General features: G+C 36.5%; 1 protein-coding gene across 6 annotated transcripts in view; it reads right to left on the reverse strand.

The window, feature by feature from the left end:
• The window catches only part of LCOR (ligand dependent nuclear receptor corepressor), a 131,838-nt gene that overhangs the window by 11,814 nt on the left and 96,770 nt on the right, over positions 1-23,254 (reverse strand). The window contains exons 8-9 of one of the 6 annotated variants that reach the window (XM_073904380.1): positions 20,709-21,713; positions 12,198-18,246 (exon numbers count right to left, since the gene is read on the reverse strand). The exons of 4 other annotated variants lie outside the window; for them this stretch is intronic. In XM_073904380.1, the coding sequence (XP_073760481.1) occupies positions 20,744-21,713 (970 nt within the window). In that variant the 3' untranslated portion in view covers positions 12,198-18,246; positions 20,709-20,743. Of the gene's footprint in view, positions 1-12,197; positions 21,714-23,254 lie in introns of those variants that run through there. One more of the 6 variants, XM_073904379.1, reaches the window with a different exon arrangement.

The following is a 23,254-nucleotide window of genomic DNA, read 5'->3' on the forward strand; positions in this document are numbered from 1 at the left end:
TGCCTTCGGCTCAGGTCATGATCCTGGAGTCCCGGGATCAAGTCCACATCGGGCTCCCTGCTCAGCGGGGAGTCTGCTTTTCCCTCTGACCCTTTTCCCTCTCGTGCTATCTCTCATTCTCTCTCTCTCAAATAAATAAAATCTTAAAAAAAAAGAGAATAATTCAGAGATGTACACTAATGCTTTCTTACAACCTAAAGTGAATTTTCCACATAAAGTTTATACTTCAAGCACCGAACATTAAAATTTTAAAAGTATTTTTGATGGAAGTCTTTTAAAAATTATATCCTCCTCTGAACACAATTTATTCTTTCTTAGTGACTCAGGGTTGTTACCATGTTCACCATTATTGAAGTTTAGCTGAGTTTAGCTGTTACTTATGTTTTTGAGAGAGAGAGAGAGAGCGTGCACATGCGAGTGGGTGGGGAGAAGGGCAGAGGAAGAGAGAGAGAGAGAATCTTAAGCAGGCTCCAAGCCCAGTGTGGAGCCCGACAGAGGGCTTGATCTCATGACCCTCAGATCATGACCTGAGCTGAAATCAAAAGTCGATGCTAACCTACTGAGCCACCCAGGCATGCCACAGCTGTTAGTTTTATTATACTGAACTAAAATATATTGATAGCTTTGGGGGCTATTCAATTAAGTAAATCTGACTGCCTTAATACAAAAAAGTCACACTGGCAGTCTGTATGTTATTAAAATCTTTCTTCTTATTGGCTTCCAAGTAGCAGCTGTGTTTAGAAGCCTTACTTCAAGTGCTAGACTGGTACTTTAGGTAAAAATAAAGACTCTGAATGAAGGTTTCAGGAATAGTTTTATGAATAAAATGCATGGATTTTCTAACAACTTCAACTGCTCAATGGCCTTTATTTCTCTTTTTGGTTTTTGGATGTGTTCCTGATGTTTCTGAAGAGAGGTGACTATAAATAAGTGGGATATCACTACCTTTTCAATGCATCAAAAAAGTGCATTTTAGTAATACATGAAAAAGGTAAAATAGGTTGATCCAAGTTTATGAAAAAGATAAAGCATCTTACTGCAGAAAAAAACTGGAGATAAATGGTTCTCTCCAACTCAAGAAGCACAATCATCACCAAAGTGTGAAAATCTTCTGGACACTGCTCCATGCCTATGGCTTTGCTCTGGAAAGCATGTTTTAGTATTTGGGGTTAACAATATGCTTACAGATTAATGAAATCAAGATGTGTACCCAAAAAGAGGAGAGAGTGCTCTGAAAGAAATTGAGAAAGCACTTTCTTCTAAAGTGATGCTCACACAGAATAAAAAACTGAGTAATAATTAATCCACGGGTGAGATCTAACCTCTCTTATGGTTGTGAGACATCTGCTGCTATTCCATGTTTCAATAATTTAACAGTGCTTCAGTATTTTAATTAGCTTCAACTAATGTAAGATTGTCCAAAGGGCCATGAAACCATCCCTGAAGCAATGGTTGTGGCAATATGGCTTAATTAGTCCTGAAAGAACAGACAACTACAGGTAGGTATGAATCTGTTTCACAGCACTACAGAAAGGGGATGTGGGGTCTTCACAACAAAGGCATATATATTGCAGAAATATCAGAACCCACTGAACGCTAACCTGGAACAGCAGTATAGCATTTATGAAAAACAGCATCAGAAGGGGAGTCCAGGAGATGAAAAGATTAAAACTGCAAACGGCAACCTTGATTAAAAGAAACAGACATCAGGGTGCCTGGGTGGCACAGTGGTTAAGTGTCTGACTTCGGCTCAGGTCATGATCCCGGGGTCCTGGGATCGAGCCCCACATGGGGCTCCCTGCTCGGTGGGAAGCCTGCTTCTCCCCCTCCCACTCCCCCTGCTTGTGTTCCCTCTCTCGCTGTCTCTCTCTGTCAAATAAAAAAATAAAATCTTTAAAAAATAAATAAATAAAAGAGAGAGACATCAACAAAGCGTCATTTGTATGTGTGCTTTCCTCGCAAAAAGGATCAGGGAGAATGTACTGGTGAACCACAGCTCATCAGAGCAAGAAGTAGGGAGCTCTTTATCAGTTGTATCCTGGGCCACCTCAAAACTATCCCCACCTGGAATGACTGCATCTTTTCCTGAAATCCTAGGCCACAGTGGTTTGTAAAATACATTGGCAATCACAAGGAATCATGTATATTTATCCTATACATTTTATTATCTTGTCTCTTTTACTGACTTGTCTTTGTCTTAGCTTTCCAAGCAAATGTAAGCTACTTGAGCTACTTGAGATGTAAACAACAAGGTAGGGATCACATTTCATGCTCTTCTGTTTTTTCTTAGCAAAAAAGAGGGGAGAGAAAAAAAGCATCAAGAATGCTTCCTGGGTTTTCTTCCTGGGCAGCTTCATTTGCTGAGATAGGAACACAGGGAATGAAGCTGGGGGCTGGTGATTGTTGCAGTAGGTATGTGTCTGATGAGTTCCTTTCTGTACACATTGAGTTGAGGTGTTTTTAAGATTCTGCATCTGAGATGTTTGGAAGACAACTGGACTGGTAGCTTCACTTGGATCTGAGAACCTTCACATTAATACTAACCTTTGCCCAAGTGTCATTAAATGGCCCTGTTATAATAGCTAACTTTATAACTATAGCAATAAAATCACTTTTGATTTTGCCTCTAACTTACCAAGCTTCCTACCTTGTTTTTCTCTAGAAATTTTCTCAATAAGATCTTAGGCTTAGACAAGTTTTAATTTCACATGATTTGAATATTTAATTTTAAAAAATTAACCTCATCTTCCTGAAATTTATTACAATTTTTTCATGTTTTTTTTTTTAAAAATGGGTGCAGTTTTTAAAAAACTGGCTAGTTTTTGCCTGAGTTTTAAACAGCTAGTCTTTACCTTTTGCTTCCAGTTATTCCATTTTTTCCTATAGTCTTAGGCCTTTGAGAGAGTCTAAATATGCATTTGCCCTGATTTAGAATATTCTCAGGCACTAAGGTAAAAAAGAGAGGGGCGAGCTTCTGTCCTGCAGCCCATTCATTCAACTCGACTGAAGGGAAAGCACTATGTTATAGTTCAGTGATTACAGTTTGGTATGATGGTACGCCCCTCACATCTGACTATGTAAGATCTTTACAAGAACAATAATTCATCACAGATTTCAAAATCGCTTGTTTGATTTCATGTTCTTTCTGCTCAAAAACAGGAGTCTGTAATAGTTAAGTAAATTATTTATCAATCAGAAATACTTCACCACCACTACAGAGCTGTAAGGTCCCAGGGACTGGTAAATGGGAGGTAGGGCTGTAGAAGAAGAGGGAAACTTGACTTCCAACTCCCTGGATGAGTTCTGAGTGTCTCTCCTTAGACAGAAATAGCTTGCATGACCTTGACCACTCTGTTTTTCTATCCCCAGCTCAATGCCTAATTCTTAAGGGTGTGGTCAAAGGATAAGATAATATTCATAACTACTTTGAAAGGCACAGTTTAAGAGTGATGTGTTGTTTCACAACGCTATCTATAATGATTTACTCAATGATGTTTTTCCAGATCAGAGGTTAGACACAGTTGAGCTCGCCTACTTTGTCAATACTGCAATACTTAAATGCCCAAAGAAAAGCATTCCTGTGGTTAATGTAAATGGTGGATCGTCAATGCTTATGTTATCTTAGAGTAAAAGAATAAAACGAGGGGCGCCTGGGTGGCTCAGTCAGTTAAGCATCTGCCTTCAGCTCAGGTATGATCCCAAGGTCCTGCTTCTCTCCCTCCCTCTGAGGCTTTTCCTGTTTGTATATTCTGTCAAATAAATAAATAAAAATAAGACAAAGATTTAAAAAAAAATAAAACGAGAAGAGAGATGGCAAAGAGCTGAAAGGACAATTTTTAGAGTCTAGAATCTGGGTTTGATGGATTCAGGTAGTCTCTCCAATATCTGCTAACTACCAACAAAACTCTTGATGGCAAATGCAACATCAGTGATGACCAAAATACAAAAGAGCAATAAAGACACTGCGTGATGTGTCTATGGGAGCTGATCTTAGCAGCAGCAGAAGGTAGTCCTGGTAAAACAGAAGGGGAGAGAAAGCTAGAGACAACACTTGACAGAGTAGACCAAATAGTTAAGAAATGTACTTTAATTCGCCTTGATTCTTCTACTTAAATACAAGAAAACATAAAAATGCATCATTAGTTCCCCTCAAGGCGAGAAGAGCTGTATTTTTTGCTAGATAATAATCTGAAATTATGTTCCCTAATTCCTTATTTTCTGGTCCTTTGAACATAGAAAATGTGTTCCAAGGGCCTGGATAGGTCTGCTGAGAAGTCCTTGCTCTGCACTGGGAAATGCATCTACCCTTGGCTATTTCACATCTGTTGGTCACCCATACTTGGATATAGGACTATTCCAAGTGCTATGACAACATTTACTGTATATGTGTGTGGAGTGGAGGAGAAGGTGGGCAGCATGTGGTATGGAGATTTTCCAAAAGCCATATATAGTTTAGTTGAACATCTAAACTACTGAACAACCAAGTTTTCCTTCCACAGAACTGACTAGGAGAAACCATAAAAGGGTACAGTAGACAAAGGTGACAAAGGAATGTGAGTAATAAGATCACAGAACAGAAAGTGACCTCTTAGAATCAGGCAGTTTAATACCTGACTTCCAGGTGGCTGAAATCCAAATTTTGTGAAAGAGAATTTAGATGGATTTAGATAGAAAAAGCACTTCTCAAAACTGGGGTTAAGGAGAATGATCACTCCTCCTGAGATGGAAAAACATGGAGGAGGGTGTGTGTGTGTTTATTTTCAAACCCTGGGTGACTGCCAATGGCATAACAGCATCTTGTTCAGGTGTGAAGTGGAAAAATAGTGAACTAATGATCTCAAACAAGACCTGCAATCCCTTTGTAAAAGCTTTCTAAGTTTACTGAGTTCCTAGCCAAGTTTACTAGAAGCAGGGCGAACAAAGATTCCAAAAACTATGAATAATCTAAATTGGGGGAAAGGAAAAGTGCTTCAGGGAGTGTTTACTGAGCATGAAGCCATAGTTTGCTAACTTCTCGGTATCTTGGGGCTTAGTATCTCTGATAAAAGATTCAGAGTAGATCTAAATATGATAGAAGGCTTTTAAACCTTGTATCTCCTATTTCTTTTCAATTTAACCAAATTGTCAAATTTCTTAAATTATAATAAAATATAATTATCAAGGAAATTCTTATTTAACATATTTTCACCCTATAGGCAAATGCACCCTGGAAGCCAAAATATAATCAAAAGGTTACTTGGTGAACAGAAGTCAGAGCAAGGGGTCATTAAGCACCACAGTCCAATGCTTTTGTCTCCTAGGAAAGTAATGAGTTCACAGATGCTTCCGCCGAACTATTTACATCTGATAAAGTTTTTTTTTTCCCTATCAGATGGATTTTTATTTCTATGATCTCAGATAAGACTATGCATGTAAGACCAAATACATTACATCTGGGTATTAATTTAAACAAAAGGAGAGAAGGTTCATACGCTGTGAAAGACACAGGATTTTGGACTGGAGGGCATGAATTAAAAAATAATAGTTCCTGGAAGCGAGGGAAGAAATATCCCTAAGTGATACTGCTAAATAAATACTGGTTTGGTGTGAGAGCACAAACCTAAATTATTAAGCTAATGAGTGTTTTAACTAAATTCTTAGAAAACACTTTGAAATAGTCTTTAGGAAATAATATAATAATTTCAGACCAAGAGGACAAACCTCTGCCTCAGGCTGCTTTGAACTGAAACAGAGTGTGTCACTAGTCAGTTAGTGAAGCCAAAGTGAGGAGAGATCTGGATGGTAAAAGCATAACTAACATTTCAGGAGGTCAGGATTACATGAGAGCTCGTGACAAGCCAGTTGACTGAGCTGTTTTTCTTTTTGACTTTTAGTCAGAGGATTGAAATCTATGTTGCTCTTTGGGGGAAAATTGTCTTTTCATTCCCAGTTTAAATGACCAGGACAATGATGGACTAGAAAAATACCACTGCTTAAGCAGAAACCAGGTGCTCATTCCCCACATGAAAGAAAACGCACCATATCATGGGGCTCTTTTAAATCCCCTCATCATGGGGTGAGGGGAAAGAAACATTTGTCAAGGTCCAGGAGAAGCCGAGGACTGTGGATGGCTTCCCTGGTGTCCGGACAAGACTCCATTATGAGGGAAGTCTATTTCTTTTGTAATAATAGTGGTAACAACCACCATTAACTCAATATGCACATCACCACTTTGCAAGGCGGTGTGTATGCACAGGGTTCTCTAAAGGAGGCATGGGGGCTGACACAAAACAAAGAGGACATTTAACAGTTCACATGACAGATGCCAGCAACAGAAGTGTTCTTTCCTCTCCAGAAACAGGGCGGTATGTTTTTGACAGACATTCTTAGTTTCTTTTCAGGTGAAAGGAAGAGGGAGACTAGCAGATTATAAGCAGCAGCAGATATTTGTCAATGTCCTGAGCCCTCCGTAATTGTTACGGAATCTTCAAGATCCTAACTTTTCTCGCGTTCTCGTGAGGTTCTTAATCTCCCTTCTTGAAATCATACAAATCTACAGTGTAAGCCTTAAAAGTGGCAAATTCTACTTTCGTTGTCAGATAGTCAATCAGGAAGGCATTTCTAATAACTGTAACCATTTAAAGACTAGATCACTTTGTAAAATATAGAACCTTAAAAAGAGATTCCTAAATTTAAGGTCATGTATCACTTGTTCATCTCATGAATATTAGAGGAGGCATATGTATGTTAAGATTTAAAGTGTAGGGATAAGCAAAGCACTTCTAGATCTACCATTCTGGTGGTGCTCTTGGAATTAAGTCCTTTATCATCATTCTCTACTCCACCTCTCTGGGAATTCAAGTCTGCGGTTGGAGATGTGCTGGAATGGGATGAACTAAGCAGAATCACCTGTGTACTCAGTGTGCACTCAGGAATATCGAAGACCGAGTGTCCACACTCACTCACACCCTCAACTTAGGCTGGTCCCCTCACTCCTTATCCCTAGGCTTCTTCTCTCCTGCGTCCAATCACTCCCCAGTTCAACTACACTGACTCCACTTTCCTTGGAGAATACTGTGTTTCTAAACTCCCTGCCACTACTTTCTCATTTTAGAGTTTGCTTCACATTACGCGGAACTGCCATCTTCTTCAAGTCCAAATGTGATCTTAACAACTTTTTTTTTCTTTCTTAAGTAGGCTCCACGCCCAGGGTGGAGCCCAACGTGGGGCTTGAACTCATGACCCCGAGATCAAGACCTGAGCTTAGATCAAGAGTCAGACACTTAACTGAGTGAGCCACTCATGCACCCCTGATCTTACCACATTTTTTTTTTTTTTTTTGCATAAAACCTATCAACTTACCACTGCTCATACTCCATCCTCCTTAGCACCTTCTCCCTGGGGGCTGTGTCAGAATTTCTTACTCTGCTCTCATGGTTTGTTTCTATCTTTTATTAAATAGCACTTACGTTGCATGGTAACATAATGGTTGACATGGTTATATCCTCCATTGGTTTGTGAACCTTCTCTGGGTACAGGACAGGACTTTGTCCTTTTTAACTCAAATAGCTTCACTGCCTAACACATGGGGCTCAGATAACCTCAGGTGTAAATAAGCAATGAATAAATTAACCAAATAAATTACTATGCAGTGAAAATAATTTCCCTAAGACTTTTTACAAGGAACAGAAAACACAAGAAAAAAGAATAATCTTCCAATGAACATGAGTTCAAATCAACGAGGCAGGGAAAGGAAGAAGGGAATTTTGAAGATCAGACAGAAAAAGGTGTAGGCTCTTAACTGTAAGCACACAGGAAGTTGCTAGCATGCTCTCCAAGGTATCAGAATTATTGGGATGAAAAGGTATGGTTTCCATTAAAGAGTTCTGACTGCAAAGCAGAGTAAGAAATACTTTTTACAAAGTGATAAAGTACACATCTCAGTTTGCATTATCTATGATGACACACACATTTCAATGAAACAGTCTTTATCCTTATTATATGCTATGTGCTTTTTCCCTTTTATTGGTTAGGACCCACTAAACTGATCTTACAACTGACTAAGGTTGCAACTGGTTGATCCAGTTTGAAAAACTGGTCTACACAGACTTACCAATTCCTAGCACCTCATTAAGAATTTGCTATCCTGGTTATTTTCTTTTTAATTCATCTTTATCTAGCTAATGCTACACTGTCAGGTTTTCCTAGCAAAATGTTTCTAGTCAATTTAATAGATGCTGGAATGAACACCTCTGAACTATGCTGGCTATGATCTGTCTGAAATGCTCAGAACTTCGATTTGGTAAGAGTATAGCTAAAATCACTAAATCTTCGGCAGAAGATTCCCCAAATTCTTTCACTGGAAAACTAATGGTCTGATGATTAAACACATATGCATGCACACGTGACCACTCCCACACTTGGCTCTTACATTTTGTTATTCAAACTACCACCACGTAAAAAGAAAAATCTTCAAAGCATGTAAAACTTCAACCTTGACTACACAAAAAACTCAGTGTACAATGGAAATGCAGATAAATTCTACCCAACTTTGTAATTTTTAATCTTAAACATCTTCTACTTTCTAAACAACTGTTAGTCTAGTCTTTGAAAAGAAACAAAGAATGACTAATAGTTTGATAATATGCCCATGGAACAGGACCAAGAAATTAAGAAAAGCAGCATTCCAGGTTTTAATCACAGTTCCAACACTTTTATGTCTCTGACTGCAGTGAAAAGACTGGCTGACCAGTGTCCCTAATACAAACTCATCTGCCTCTTTCAAAAAAGTTCTAATCAATACAAACGACTTCCTCTACAACTTTCAATCTGATTTTCTCACTTTCCCTATCCCTCACACTAAATAAACTCCTGCCAGAGGCTTTCACTCCTTGCATTTTTTGAGTATTTGCTAAGAGCCCAGCATAGTACTAAGTATCTTACATACAGAATCTCATTTGAGACTCATCAAATCTCTGAGGCAGGTGGTATAAGCTTCCTTTTATAGGTAAGAAACCAAGGTTCACAAAGTTTCAATAACTTGTTCAAGGTCATGTACGAAGAAATTAGAAGGGCTGGGATTTTAAACCAGGCCCATCAAATTCTGTCTCTTAAACTTGGGATATTCTCTCCGCTCTATGCCTTACCTACTCTTCAAGATTCATTTCCTCTAGCACTGAGTCAACAACCCTAACTTCTATTTAATAATAAAGTTTGTAAGCTTCTACTATAATTTCTTAATTGGTAATTTCACAATGTAGATTTACTCTCCACAACAGTGAAACTAAATTAATACTTCAGATTTAATTAAGTTAAAAGTGAACCTAAATGAAAATTATTAGATTAAACCTCGCATTCTAATTCTAGGGTTGAATCAGGAGTGCCAAAGTGGTATAGAGATATAATGGTTTGGAATCATGAGTATTAAGGGCATCTCATACTCTGTGAGGAAGGCAAGTTCCTTAAACTCCTTACATTCCATGTTTTTCATTTAAAAAAATGAAAGATTTGAACAGGACAAACAGTATTTAATCAATGGGGGGCTAATCAAAAGTTTCTGTGGTCACAACAATGTGTATATACCTAACACTACTGAACTGTATACTTAAAAATGGCTGAGATGCTAAGTTTTACGTGTCTCTGCCACAACTAGAAAAAGATCTACTGAATAAACTTTAAAAATACAAAAAGAAAAACAAAACAAAACAAAAACCTCCTGTGTTACATTTTGAAAATATACAGCATGTACAGGCCTCATGCTTATAAACTGATGCAGTGGATCTGGTGTAGGACCCAGGCATCTGCATTCTTAAAGACTGATTCTAATTGAGACTGATTATATCCAATGATCCCCCAGAACTCTTTGTGCTCCAATATTCGAGACAGAACCAGCAGGCACACAACAGAAATAGACATTATAAATAACACACTTTAAAATTAACATACCTTATAATTTTTGCAAAGGTATCACCACATTCATACAGTTCATAATATGAACTTTAAAAAACAGACTTGTTTTAAATAAAAGGCATCTAAAATGAGACCCTGATCTATTTGTTTTTCCCTTAGAAAATGCTACAATGCAAAGGGGAGACCTAAGGTTTATACCTTATTATTCAATAAAGGTTGCTATTCTATTTCCCAACGTTAGAACAGATATAATTAGTGTATTTGTCTCACATTTAATAGAAGACTGCATTTAATAGACTCAGAGGTGAAATGAGGCCTAAACAGCAATTCAGGCTACCACTATGATTTTCCAGATGAAAACATGAGTGATCTAGCTAGAATACCAAGTTGACAGAAATTTAAAGTACCAAATAATCCCTTATCACTCCATACTGCTGATTAAATAAGGTTGGCGAGAGTACAACATCTTAAAACTACTAGTCAATAAACAATAGTGTTTTTACATGCCTATAAAAAGCTTCAGATTCAAGATTTAATCCTTTGTTTTTTATATATTTTTGCTTACTTCCCAGGTTCTTACTTTCCAAGCTGCACTCTAACCAAACCACGGCTTAAACTATTAACTAGTTTTTGAGAACATTTCTTTTCCACTAACCTCTGAAAAAAAGCCTTTCTACTCCAATTGTAAATGCAGCCTGATAAATATCCAGCTTGATACACCATTTCCTCCAAAAACAGCAAGTCCAATAACTTGTAAGTTGAAAAGGATTAATAAAATCCTGTGCTAAATGCTTACCACTGGAAGCAGATAATGATAAAGTGTACATTTGGAATACAAGAACCGTTATCTACCGCATTACTTAGTAAATTCTACTAAGAAAAAAAGATTTTGCACTCTTTTTGGCGACAAAATCTAGCACCATACGATGATGTAGGTATGCTTTTACATTTCAATACAAATGTCTGGTGAGAGAAAGGGACAGTTCTTGAGGAAAAAATAACAACTATACAACTCGGGCAATTGCAGAAAGCTATCCCATTTTCCATTTTCCCATTCATTCCATTTCCCTTATACAATTTCCCTGATTCCGACACCTTGTTAAGACAAAGAATCCCTGAATTAATTCCAAAGTATCAACAGAATCAGAGAAGAAAATTCTGGATTAGAAGGAGTAAGTCCTTTTTAAAGTTATAATTGAAAAACTAAGTATCAATTCGAAAAAAGGACCATTAAAATGAATTCATTTATGAGATGCCAGATTATAATCCTACTATATTGATCTGGCCACCGGTTTAGAATGGATAATGGCAAGAAACAAGTAATTATAGCTTTGAAATGTACAAAGTAGTAGTAATTAGGTTTCAAGAAAAATGTTCTATAAACATGTGGCATGACTAAGGGGAACAAATGAAGCCAATAAACAAGCCTTCAGTACCAACAAATTTCCAAATTTATAAACATCAGACCAAAAGGTAGAAATAGATAGCCAAAGAAATAAGACAAAAATACTAACTAAAAGATAATCTGGAGCAACTACCAACAATAGCATCATTTGTGAATATAAAATGCCATTAGAAATGATCAGAAATCACTTCAACCTACATTAACTGTACGTATATCATGAGCTTTGAAAAAGCTTCCTCTAATACTTTGCTGTAACCATTTCTAATCTTTATCACTATAATTCAGCTGTTCCCTTCACCACTTTACAACAGGAAATCACTTCATAATCCAAAACTTCTTAATATACCTAGTTTCTAAAAACAATTGAGCAACATACATGCTGTTCTTTATTGTGCACCTTCCCAAGAAATCAGAACGACTATAATAACCTCAACTGATTGACAGTGTTGCTTTCATACTTGCGCTTCAAGAAAAGAGCAAACAAAACTCAGTAAATCATTATTTTAGCAATCAACTCCAGCATAAAGTTTTACTCTGGGGAAATGATGATTTTTCAGAAAATTACATAAGCCCAGCAAAAGCAGGTATTATGAAAATATCAATATAAATCTTGTCTAGCTGAAAAAAACTTTTTAAAGTGAATAATCCAAACAAAGAAAACGGAGGATGGGAAGCATCAAATTAGTAAAGGCACAGAATGATAAGGCAGTGTGGCACCCAAATACCAAAGCACAATTTTGAAAACAACAACTTCTAGTTACCTAAGAGGTCATCTGGAAAGAATTTACCATTAAAAAAATTACGAACTTCGATTACCACGTACATTTACAGTACACCTGGAAATCTTACCCTTTCTGTGGACTTTGTAAAAATGCATTAAAATCTTAAGAAGTAGAAACCAAGCTTTTAAAACAGCTTTTCACAACAAAATTTATTAGAAGAATAGTGGTTTTGAAAAGTCTAGCATCCAGTGAGAACTACCATACACAACATTACAGCTGGGAATGTTTCTCCAAAATGTCATGGTCAAATAATACAATGGAACCATTAAATCTTACACATGCACGAAAGAACTAGCGCTTCTGACATACAATGCAAAAAAAAGGGGACCACATGGATTAAAATTTTAAGTACTCATCACATACATTAAGACACAGCTTATTTTAGTCCAGTCAAAAATCAGAACTGCATTTAAAAATTTAATGTAGTGCAATCAAACCAAAAAACTTAATTTGTGATCATAAGTGCTCTACTACATAAACATTGATCATAGCAAGGAACAAAAAGTTCAAATCACACAGTACAAAAAAAAATCTGTAAATAAATATAAACTACAGTACAAGAGAAATATTAAATTATACAATTCCGTCAAACTGTAAACAGTATATTGAAATGAGGTCCATAAGAGTAAAGGGGGTTCCTGTTTTGTTGCATGACACTTGAACTTCTAGAAATCTGAAAGATGCCATTTTCTGTATCTTCAAAGGCTATGGGTTTTATATATGGAGAGTTCCTTTTAGATGTAAGATATCAAATATTAAAGCAGAGGAATAATCTATTTTGTTAACCACAGATAGTACTGTAGAAAACAAAAGGAGTCTTAAAGAATAAAGACCTCTAGTAGACAAGTCTTAACAGTAAAGATGCAAAGGACTAAAACACTGGAATTAGAACTTCACATCATTAGAAACTTGTCACTGAGGACTTCAAGGCTACAAAATATACTGACAAAACTGTCTGCTGATATGGAGACCTCGACCTCTGCTAATTTTTTGACATTTACATACTCGTGTTACAACACCAACTTTGGCAGAATCACTACTAATAAACTCAGAGCACTACTGGCCCAACGGTTCCATCACAGTGGCCAGTGCACAGAATTCTCTAAAAAGACATTGCATAAACTAGAATGTAGAGGTCAGACACCCAAGGGCCAGTGCTTGAATTCAGTAGTAGTGTGGTGAAGAAGCAAGAGCCACATCAAGGAGGAACTGCATCTGTTAAGAGTTTACAGAAGCAGCAAGGAATGTCATTTAATTGTGCTGGCTATTAGTGGCATTTAAAAATATATAGTGTGTGTGTGTGTGTGTGTGTGTTACACATGTGCTGGCTATACATTTATGCACATTTTGTTTTTTTAAATACACTGTTAACAGGAACCCCCATATTATCTGCTCAGTAGTAATAACTGAATATATAGAATGCCACTATAAGAGTGTGAGGCACCGTGTGCTGGAGAGTTATATGCAGCTTTAAAATCTGTTTGGCTGAGTTATACCTGGATACCTGAACTGAGTTTTTAAGTTGACATTCATCAAGGATGTGCTACCAGCACGTCGAAATAAAAGCAAAACAGAAAAATACAAGTCACTGTTAGGTTTAAGAATAGCATCAAAGTACCTGAATTGAGTGAGAATAGTGTGTAAACTGTCCCTGAGGGTTTTTAAACAGTGTGTACAAGTTGGATTCCTAAGAACATTAGTTTTATTTAACAGTGTGGACTGATAAAATACCAATGTCTGACAGTTTAAAGTGGAGGTTATAAAGAATTATATGCAAACACTCCAAATGTATAGTTTATACATTTCTTCTCAAAGCAGCAATAAGCTGCTGTAAAGTATACATCCCATCAGAACAAGCAACATGTGGGAGTCAGATAAAGGTTTCTATCTTAGTCTGGTTTTCTGACAGCACAGCATATCAATATCCAATGACTATTAATCTTTCCTATATCAGAATGTAACTAATTTCGACTAGCAATATAGGATTAAACTTTTAATCAAACACTTTGCTATTACATACTAAAATTCCTTAAACTTACTAATGCTGGTATACTAACCTAGTTAATTATCCCCCCTCATTTTAGAAATATACCCTTCCACAACTTAAAAACATTAAGATCCATTTTCAGTCCTCTGATGTAAAAAGCATGTCAGTGAATTAATATTAAAAATTTACACAGTAAAAAGGCTTGAATTTCAGCCAAAGATTCTAAATACTGCTCATTCCCTGAAGACTTAAAGGGAGAGAGAATCCCTACCCATTTTCCTAGTGATTTATTTCTCTAAAATGGTCTGACACAATTTTCCATGTTGGGGAATTTTCCCCTCACCTCCTCTCAAATTCCAAATTCTTAAGCCTGAAATGCTTAATGAAATGGGAAACGTGAGGCAATCATTTGGAATTGCTTGAAAGGTACAGAATGTTGTCTTTTTTTTTTTAATAAGAATTATTTATATAAATGTGATCTGACCCCATATTATGTAGTTATGCTTTATATTTTTAAATAATCACGCTAAAACTTACAGTACCTAAGACTCTGAAGATAAATTAAGACTTTAGTGTTGTAACAGAAAAAGTGCTGAATTATCCCTTTTCTAGTACTTTAAACATTTCGGACAAGTGCTTTCCTAGTGACAGTAAAGTTTACTATATACCCTTCCACCAAGCAGGAAAAAAAAGTTACCTGGATGAAAGAAAAAGACTTTTAGGAGTGTAGCACCGGGTATTTACCAAATAATAGATGTAATGTTTCACTTACTCTGAGGGGGTAAAAATATTCTAGACTGAAATTCTATTTGGCTATTGAATGTTAAAAATCCCTGCTCTACTGTGTCAGTGTCCTGTGGCCAACCCCCCCACCCCCCTCCCCCAGTCCCCTTACACACTATCCACTGAGAATCTAATCTCTAAAGAGATTATTTTAAAATTTATGTTTTCAGGACATACCTGAGAAAGGGTGCAATTATGCAGAACAAGGAACCCAAGACTGCACTAATACTGGTTATAGGTTCATAAATTCTTTCCCAAGACAAATCTAAAAAGTCTAAGAGGTATGGATCTTCAAATACGTCTTACTGCTTTAGATTTTTTTTTGGTATGTGTGTAGGGTCATTTCCAGTGTTGAAAAGATCACCTTGAGTCTGTTCAAAGACAGTTCAAGATGGGGTAAAGAGTTCATTTCCATATTCAAACTATAAAGATTAAATATTATGATTATAATATTTGCTACATCCAATAAATCGATGATTAACTAAAAGTGCTTGTTTTTCAGCATTTATCGATACAGCTCTAAATGAACTGGAAACCTTAAAATTACCCCCCAAATAGTTGCAGAATTAACTCATGTTTTAGTGTCAAATCAACATTAATTAGCCTTGATTCTCATTTTCAAACCACCTACAAGATTTTTCTATCAGAGGAAGGTGGCCCAACTTTGTCACATTATCGATCCTGTGACTCACTGTTAGTATCATAGTCCGGAATCTTGAGCTTCTTCTCAAGTCTACATCCTCCCATCCTACTCCTTACCACCCCATCCCCTTCGTAACATGCAGGGCACACAGCCACGGGGCTAATGTCTGTTTTTTCAAAAGGCAACTGTGAGTTTATCTGGGAACAAGAGAGAGAGGACATGCAGAGAATTTCCTCTATTTTCCCTTCAGTCACCATGTTCACAAATCCTGTAAGTCTCAAGGACAGAACGAATCAAAAAAAAAAAAACTAAGAAGACTTTGGAGGTCTGCATTCCTTGTACCAGAATTATACTTCTTTCCTTTTCAGTAGAGTTTGAAAGCAATCAATTTTTTAAGCCCCTATATAGCTTAACAGTCTTCAAAATGGGCCGTTTGGCTAAAGCCATCTAATAACACTGGCCTGACCACAGTATTAATGAAGACCTAATTACAATGGAAAGGTTACAAGGAAAACAATTTTTGGTATCTTCAATGAAGGTCAAAATTTAACCTATAACTTTCAATGTCTTCCATAAAAGATTAAGTGGAGCAATTCAGTCTATTGCCATATTCTATCACCAATGACAGCAACCTGAATATATAGAAAAAGATGGCTCATACAAAAACAACCTCTAGCACTTAAAGAAAGAATAATCACAAAAGTAAAAATACGTGGTTCAAAATTAAATCTACAGAGACAATAGCTGTTAAAGAAAATGACACCGAACAGTCACTTATCTGCTGTAACTACTCAAAACAATTTCAGGTTCTGACATTGGGTTGACTCATTAATTTGTTTTAAAAAAATAACTAACTGAATCCAAGCTTCACTATTATGGGTCAATGAAATGTAAGAGAATCACCAAGGCTTAGAACCAGGCCTTGCACCATGTGCTTACTTGGGCAGGGGGAGAACACATCATAGCTCACTAGCAGCTCAAAGGTTACTAAGTACTGCCTCATGACAGAAGGTAGTTATGATATGGGCCTTTGCAGGTAGTCATTTTTAATCTAATTTAGAGTTCTCTCCAGAAAATTGGGACTAAACTTCTCATTGTGCCTTATTGTGTTACTATCTGATCCCATATAGCTCATATTATAGCTCAGGTAAAATGTTGGGGAATGAAAATGCCAATTGGTTGAGGTAATGGTTTATATAAGATAACCAGAGTTCTAAAAGCACTTCAATATTGTAAAGTAAAAGTGTACCAAATAAAGCTAATACACACTTCACACTTGTTGAGCTTGCTCACCAGAACTGAACAGTAATTAACTTCACATAAGGACCCCTATTATCACACAAAGCCTTACTCATATTCATGATCTGCTGCAGCAAAGGTTTATCAAGCAACACCTACACTTCAGAGGAACAACAAACTTAATATTAAAAAGTATTATACACAAATATAAATTATGTTTCTTGAAAGAGAGACCTTTGTCCTTCATGGTATTTGGGGAGCAGAAAAAAGTGTATAGCTCATCACAAACATAGTTCAGAGTCACTAGAAAGCCTACTGAACAAAGTAATATAGTACATTACATTACTATCAAGCTTCATGACTCAACTGTCTGAAAAATGAGAAAGCTAATGATAAAAATACCAACTAGATATCTTTCCACAGGATTATTCAGTATTTTTGACTTTATAGTGCCATAGCATATCTATTCTATAATATCAATGTTCTCTCATCTAAAAAACAAAACAAAAAAAACCCCTCAAGAACTGATTTTCAACACATTATCTCCTAACATTAGTTTGAGTAATGTCATCATCTGCCTACTGGAGAATGAGAGGAGAAAAGGCTTTTGTGACAAAGACAGCTGTGAACTATACTTTCCCATACCATAAAAATGGTCAACTGTTGTTTGGGCCATGCAAAACTCTGATAAGCAGAAATTAAGCATGCGAATAGACCAATCTCTATTACACATTTATCAGGACGTCCCCAAACTAGAATATCTACACTGAAAGTGCCAATACAGAACAGTGGCAAATCAAGAGAGAAATCAAATATTAAAAGATCACTGCGGCACCAAGACTGACAGCCAGCCATGTGATGAGCCACCTCCGAGAAATACATGGTATAATGGAACTCTGAACACAAAATTTAACATTAAAAGTGCACCTGAATATTACCAACTAACTTTACAAACCTACAATAAGGTAAAATATATATCTTTTGAAATATTCAGCAGCTTTCTGTACTTTTTTTTTAAAGATTTTTTTCTGAGAGGCTCATGAAATTTAAAAGGGACCACTATCTAATTTCAACCATGCTTCACAAAACAATAATGGCTATTTTATATTGCAGTTACCAATGTAATGCAATTAGTGCTTTAAAATAATCTACACTCAAAAAAGAAAAAAAAAAAAGAGACCGACCGACCTTTGGAGGAAATATGCTTATTCAAAAGCTTCTTGGAAAAGAAAATTTACCTGAATATCAAGTCATGACTGATCTCAAGTGTAATGTTTAAAAGCTTCACAGACATGAATATTACAATCTTCAGGTCTCAGGACTTTTAATCTGAGAAAGTTTAGAGTTTGGTTTGTTTTTAAATTCACTTTCTAACCAAAACAAATAATAGAAGTACTCAAATTTTCACTATTTACAAGTCTCAGCCTACAATCTGAAATGACACAATACAAGTTCTCTTATTTAAACTGCAGCATTAAAGGGTAGGCACACCATTCTTCTGCTGCTCGATTGTCATCCACTGAAACACACATAGAAAATATTTATGTTAGTAAAATGATCACTCCATGTACACTACAATGACAAAATTTACATAACTCATACATCACTTTATAGACTACCACACAGGATTAAACCTCTCTGAACAGTAAAACTACAAAAGTTGAACTTTTAGGGCCAGATTTTTAAATGGGCCTTTAATGATGCCTTTCTGAGAGGGGATAAAAGCAAGCACAAATTAATTCCTCAAAGGACCTTTTCCCCAAACGTCAGGCAAAAAGGTACCATGGCTGCAATTAATTGTGTGTGACAAATTACTGAGTGTGGAACAAAGGAGGCATTCCTTCACAAGCTTAGCCCTTTGCTTTCAGCAAACTTTTTATAACTCCCTTCAACTGCAGATGAAAACCATATATTTCATAAAATATTTTTATTGCAACTTCTAGCTAGGCTAGAAAATATTGCAGAGTCATATACTGCTCTGAACCCAAGCTCCTTTTTCTGTTGAGACTAGAAAGCTAAGAGAAACAGGCTCAGTCATCCACAGATTAAACTGCTACACAAAATAACCAAACCAAAAGAGGAACCCAAGCCCAGGCTATGTCAAGAATGAGCAGTGCATGTATTTCAATAACCGCAATGGTGTGCCTAACCTTTGAACACATAGGTTGCTGAGGGAAAACTATCCTTTACCTAATTAACTGCTCCAAAGTTGCCAGGCAAGAATTTATGCCTTGGGAATATCTGGACCTACTTCTCTTCAATCTCTCAGTATCCATCTGAAACCATCAGCCTCAATTTAATGCTCCAAGTTTTATTTTATTTTACACAAAAACTCTAATGACTTTTTGTTTCTGGTTAAGCATTTAGAAGGGCCTGACCACCTTTCTCAGCAGATTAGATAGGGTGTATGTGGTGTGGATTTCGTTTTTGCACCAACAGTAATTTTAATTTGGTCACAAGGCAAAATTAAATTTCATGGGCTTTATCACTTATTCTTGCAAAAAACTGTAGGAAATAAATATTCTGAATTTAATTACTGTAATTTGAAAAGCCCATCTCAAAAAAAGCTTAGATGCTCTTCATGGAGTGCTTATATAAACATGATCTGAAAAGTCCTGAATTGTGTGCTAAATAACCATAAAAATCAGCTAAATATCAGAAAAAGTTAAGTAGGGGATAGAATGCAGGATGCAAAAGAAAATAAAGGAAAAGAAAAAGGAAAAGAAAAGAAAAGAATAAAGAAAGCTGTAAGCAACAAATTAAATAAAAACTAAAAAACAACCCTTCCCCCCTTGTTCTAGTATCTGGATTAGTTAAAAAGAGAAATTCTACTGAGCTTGAATGCTGACTGAACTATCATTAGATGTGAAATGCAACCTAAATCGTATTAGGTTACCTTGGGGTTGTGTTTTTTTCCTCTCACCACAAACATGGATCCTTCATTCATGTGGATATTTGGGCAGACTACTGAGGCTGTAAAATCTAGACACCACTTTTGCAATATAATTACTTAAACACACTTCTTTCCTTACTTCTCCCTTTCCCCAATAAACAGATCTTGAATATCTTAAACTAGTTGCTGCAACGACATCCAGTCGTTAGTTAGCACATGATCAAATCTGTAAAAGGTTTTAAGAATACAAAGAAACTTTGTTAAAATGAGGCATCCTCTATTGTTTTATGTAATGTACCCTGACTGCTCCTGAGTAAGAACGGAGCTCGTCCTCCATGAGATAAGGCTATATCCTCACTTGTTGGTGAGACCAAATTCTACCCTTAGAAAATACCAAATAAAATTACAGCAAAGGTAGTGTTACAAAGTAATTAACCAAAGCATTTCTGAAGGTAGTGTGTGCACATTTTCCACCTCCTTTCCCTCTGGGTGAGCACTAAACAGATTGCTGATTTGTTAAGTAAATTTAATAGTGAGAAGAAAATCATAAAATGTAAATTGACCTGAATAATTACATATCACTGAATAACCAAATTTCCTAAATTCAAAGGTTCATTGTTCCTAGGATTTTTTTTCTTTAGTTTAATCCTTCAATTAGTTGAAATGTAGAAGAGAAACATGAATGATTTTATAAGATGGCTTTCCAATTTGTAATGATAAAGCTCCCAGTATGACAGAGGTGGTTTCTAGAAGGGGGCTTTTTTCTTTTCTTTTCTTTTTTAAATAAAGGCAAATATAACTTAAGAAAAAAAAGAAAGAAAAGCATGCAGGCTCTACAGGCAAGGAGTCCACTTCCATGTATCTGTTCTCTGTGAGGTAACTCAATTCTCTTTTGTAGAGAAACATGCAAAAAGGCCAAACAATATCCCGAGCCATACTGCACATGAAAATTTTAAAATATGCAACATTCAGAATGCACCTTTCACCTCTGTACACACAAGTCAATGCAAAATCTGCAAAGAAACAAGTGTCACAGTAAATGGAGTCAGGTGTAAGCAATGATAGCTGAACAATGCAGTAGTGCTCACCCAGTCTGTACAGTAATTGGCACTCTACAGTATTCCTACTCATTTTTTGATTCATTTGCACTTTGTGCTGCCTCTCCCTGGGGATCTAATTCAATCTTTACAGAAACATCTGGCCCCTCCGACCTCATTAATTTCATCTTTTTCTTTGGAGGGTTTTTCAAAGTGCCCAGCCTCTCCTTTACTTTGTACTCCAGTGTACTGTGGGGAATCCCATAAATACTCTGAGCTTTGGAAACACTCATTTTTCCACTCATAACCACTGAGATTGCTTCCTCCAGTATCTCACTGTTGTACTGTCTGTAACGCCCTCTTTTCTTCCGAGGCTGCTTGGAGCCAGGGTCTCCTTCTTGATCCGATGTGGGATATGGCTGTCCAGAGGTAGACTGCTCAGCATCTGAGCCCCAAGAATCGGGTCCAGCATCTAACATGCTTTTTCTATTTTGTTTTGGAAGAATAGCCCTTAACTTTTTACTAAGCGCGCTCTCCGTTTGTGAACCCATTACCAAAGAGCTATAGCTGTACTGATCACCAGTGCGAGATTCCCAAGAAAGATCCATTCCTCGAACTTGTGGTATCTTTAAGTCTACAGGAGATGCATGGCTCGCATCCTTTTTTCCATCTTGTTTTGCTTGAAGTGCCATTTTTGGAAAGGCAGAGTTTTCTGCAAGAAAAGGAAGGTCACTGATGTTGCTGAGTGCACCATTTCCCCTGAACTTCATACGGCTGAGGTTGAACTCATAATGTGGTTTTGCCCAAGAGGCTTCCCTGGATAATATTAAGTGTTGTCCATGATTCTGTAATCCAGATGGCCCAAGGCTGGCAGCTGTGGACAATTGGTTTCTGCTCAGTAGTTCTTCACTAATCTGCAGGGATCGAGCCAATGGAACTTTGAGTGATGTGGAGTGTCCAAAACCTTCCCTGGTTCCATCCTGTAAGCTTCTTGGAGGTACCCCATCACCACTCCGAAGTCCGTCTGGGCGGTACTGGCTGGGTCTCCCAGGTCGCCTAATTGGATGGAAGGAAACTGATGTGAGCAGGACTTGCACAGGTAGGGAGGGATGGGTGAGGGGACCACTCCTTTATTAGAAGGCCTTGCTTGGGTAACATCACTTTGTGTTATTTATTTATTTTTCTCTAAAATTAAAAAAAAAGTGGTCTCGGCAGTTAGTTTTAGAACTTGTTCACAAAAAAAGAAAAAGGAAAAAAGAAAAAAAAAAAACCAGGAGCTTTTTGGGCAAAGAAAAATTAAACCTGTCAGCTGGTCTCTGGTTGGGTTCACAAATTTTCGGAGAAAAAGTTTCGCGCAACTGTCTGAAAATAGCACCTTAATTATTAATTACAAAGTAATCATCAAGTCTCCATAGATCTACACAGAATTGTGTTACCAATGTGACGTTACCACTAAACAAGTACAGTAATAAAAGAGTAAGCCAAATTATTTATTTTAATGTAACATATTCAACATTCATGACAACCAGCTATAAAACTGGAACGATTTACAGTGGTGGAACCCATAGATAATTACTCATTTATCCCACAAACAAGTTGATGTTCATTATCAAAACCAAACAAGTTCAAATAACATTTCTTATTTTGCTTGGGGAAAAAAAAAGTATGGCTACCAGCCCCAAGGGGAAAACCCAAACCAAAACAAACCAAAATACCCATCGCATTATAACTTACCACACTTCTTCATTTTAAAACACTATTAGTTGCAGACACATGAGTACCACTAATTTTCCACTTGAAATAATCCAATCTTTAAAGAAACTGCCCTTTATTTTCCCCAAACTTTGTTCCTTAAGTTCTACTCAAAGTTATTACTGTCAGAGGTATGTAAGCAATTTGTAGCAGTTTTCTTTAATTAAAAGTGTCTCTTCTTAAAATATCAAATATAAATTTTGAAATTTTAAGTGGATAGCTCTCAAATAATGTTTAAAAAGTCAACTATTTACACAAAGTTAATTCATAAGGTTTCCATTTTCACAATAAATATTATCAATGATAAAACTGGTAACTGGTAAAGCATGCCCAAGGGTAGTAATTACATTTACTAGGCACAAAAGTGGAACTTCGAAGAAATAATGATAAACCAGCTATGTTCTCCAAAAGTCTACAGGGATTCTGTGCTATTATCAGTAAATAACATAATAAAGATAATAATTAATAATCAACTAAAAGATGGGCAGTCTTATCAGTGCTTTTGTCTTCCAGAAAATCATACACATAAAAAACATTTTCTTTCCATTCAGAGGGGTCAACCACAGCAACTTCAACCATATTATACATGGACTGGGTGGCCAAGTTTAAACTAAATCTTAAACAAGGGATTCATTTATGCAAACCACACTTAGGCTTCTCCTACATGTGTTCTTAATTACACAATTCAAGTTTTCTGATATATAAATGGAATCCAATGATTTGGGACCACAATGACTTGTATCTAATATAAACTATAGTGAAAAGAAGGGCTTAAGAAAAAAAGATTGGTAAATTATGCAAACTGCATTAAATCAATAAGTTACTTTTAGACTGAATAAAGGAGG

This window comes from Callorhinus ursinus, unplaced genomic scaffold (assembly GCF_003265705.2).
Source record: "Callorhinus ursinus isolate GAN/ISIS: 27379988/994484 unplaced genomic scaffold, GSC_fseal_2.0 scaffold20, whole genome shotgun sequence".
NCBI classification, from domain to species: Eukaryota; Metazoa; Chordata; class Mammalia; order Carnivora; family Otariidae; genus Callorhinus; species Callorhinus ursinus.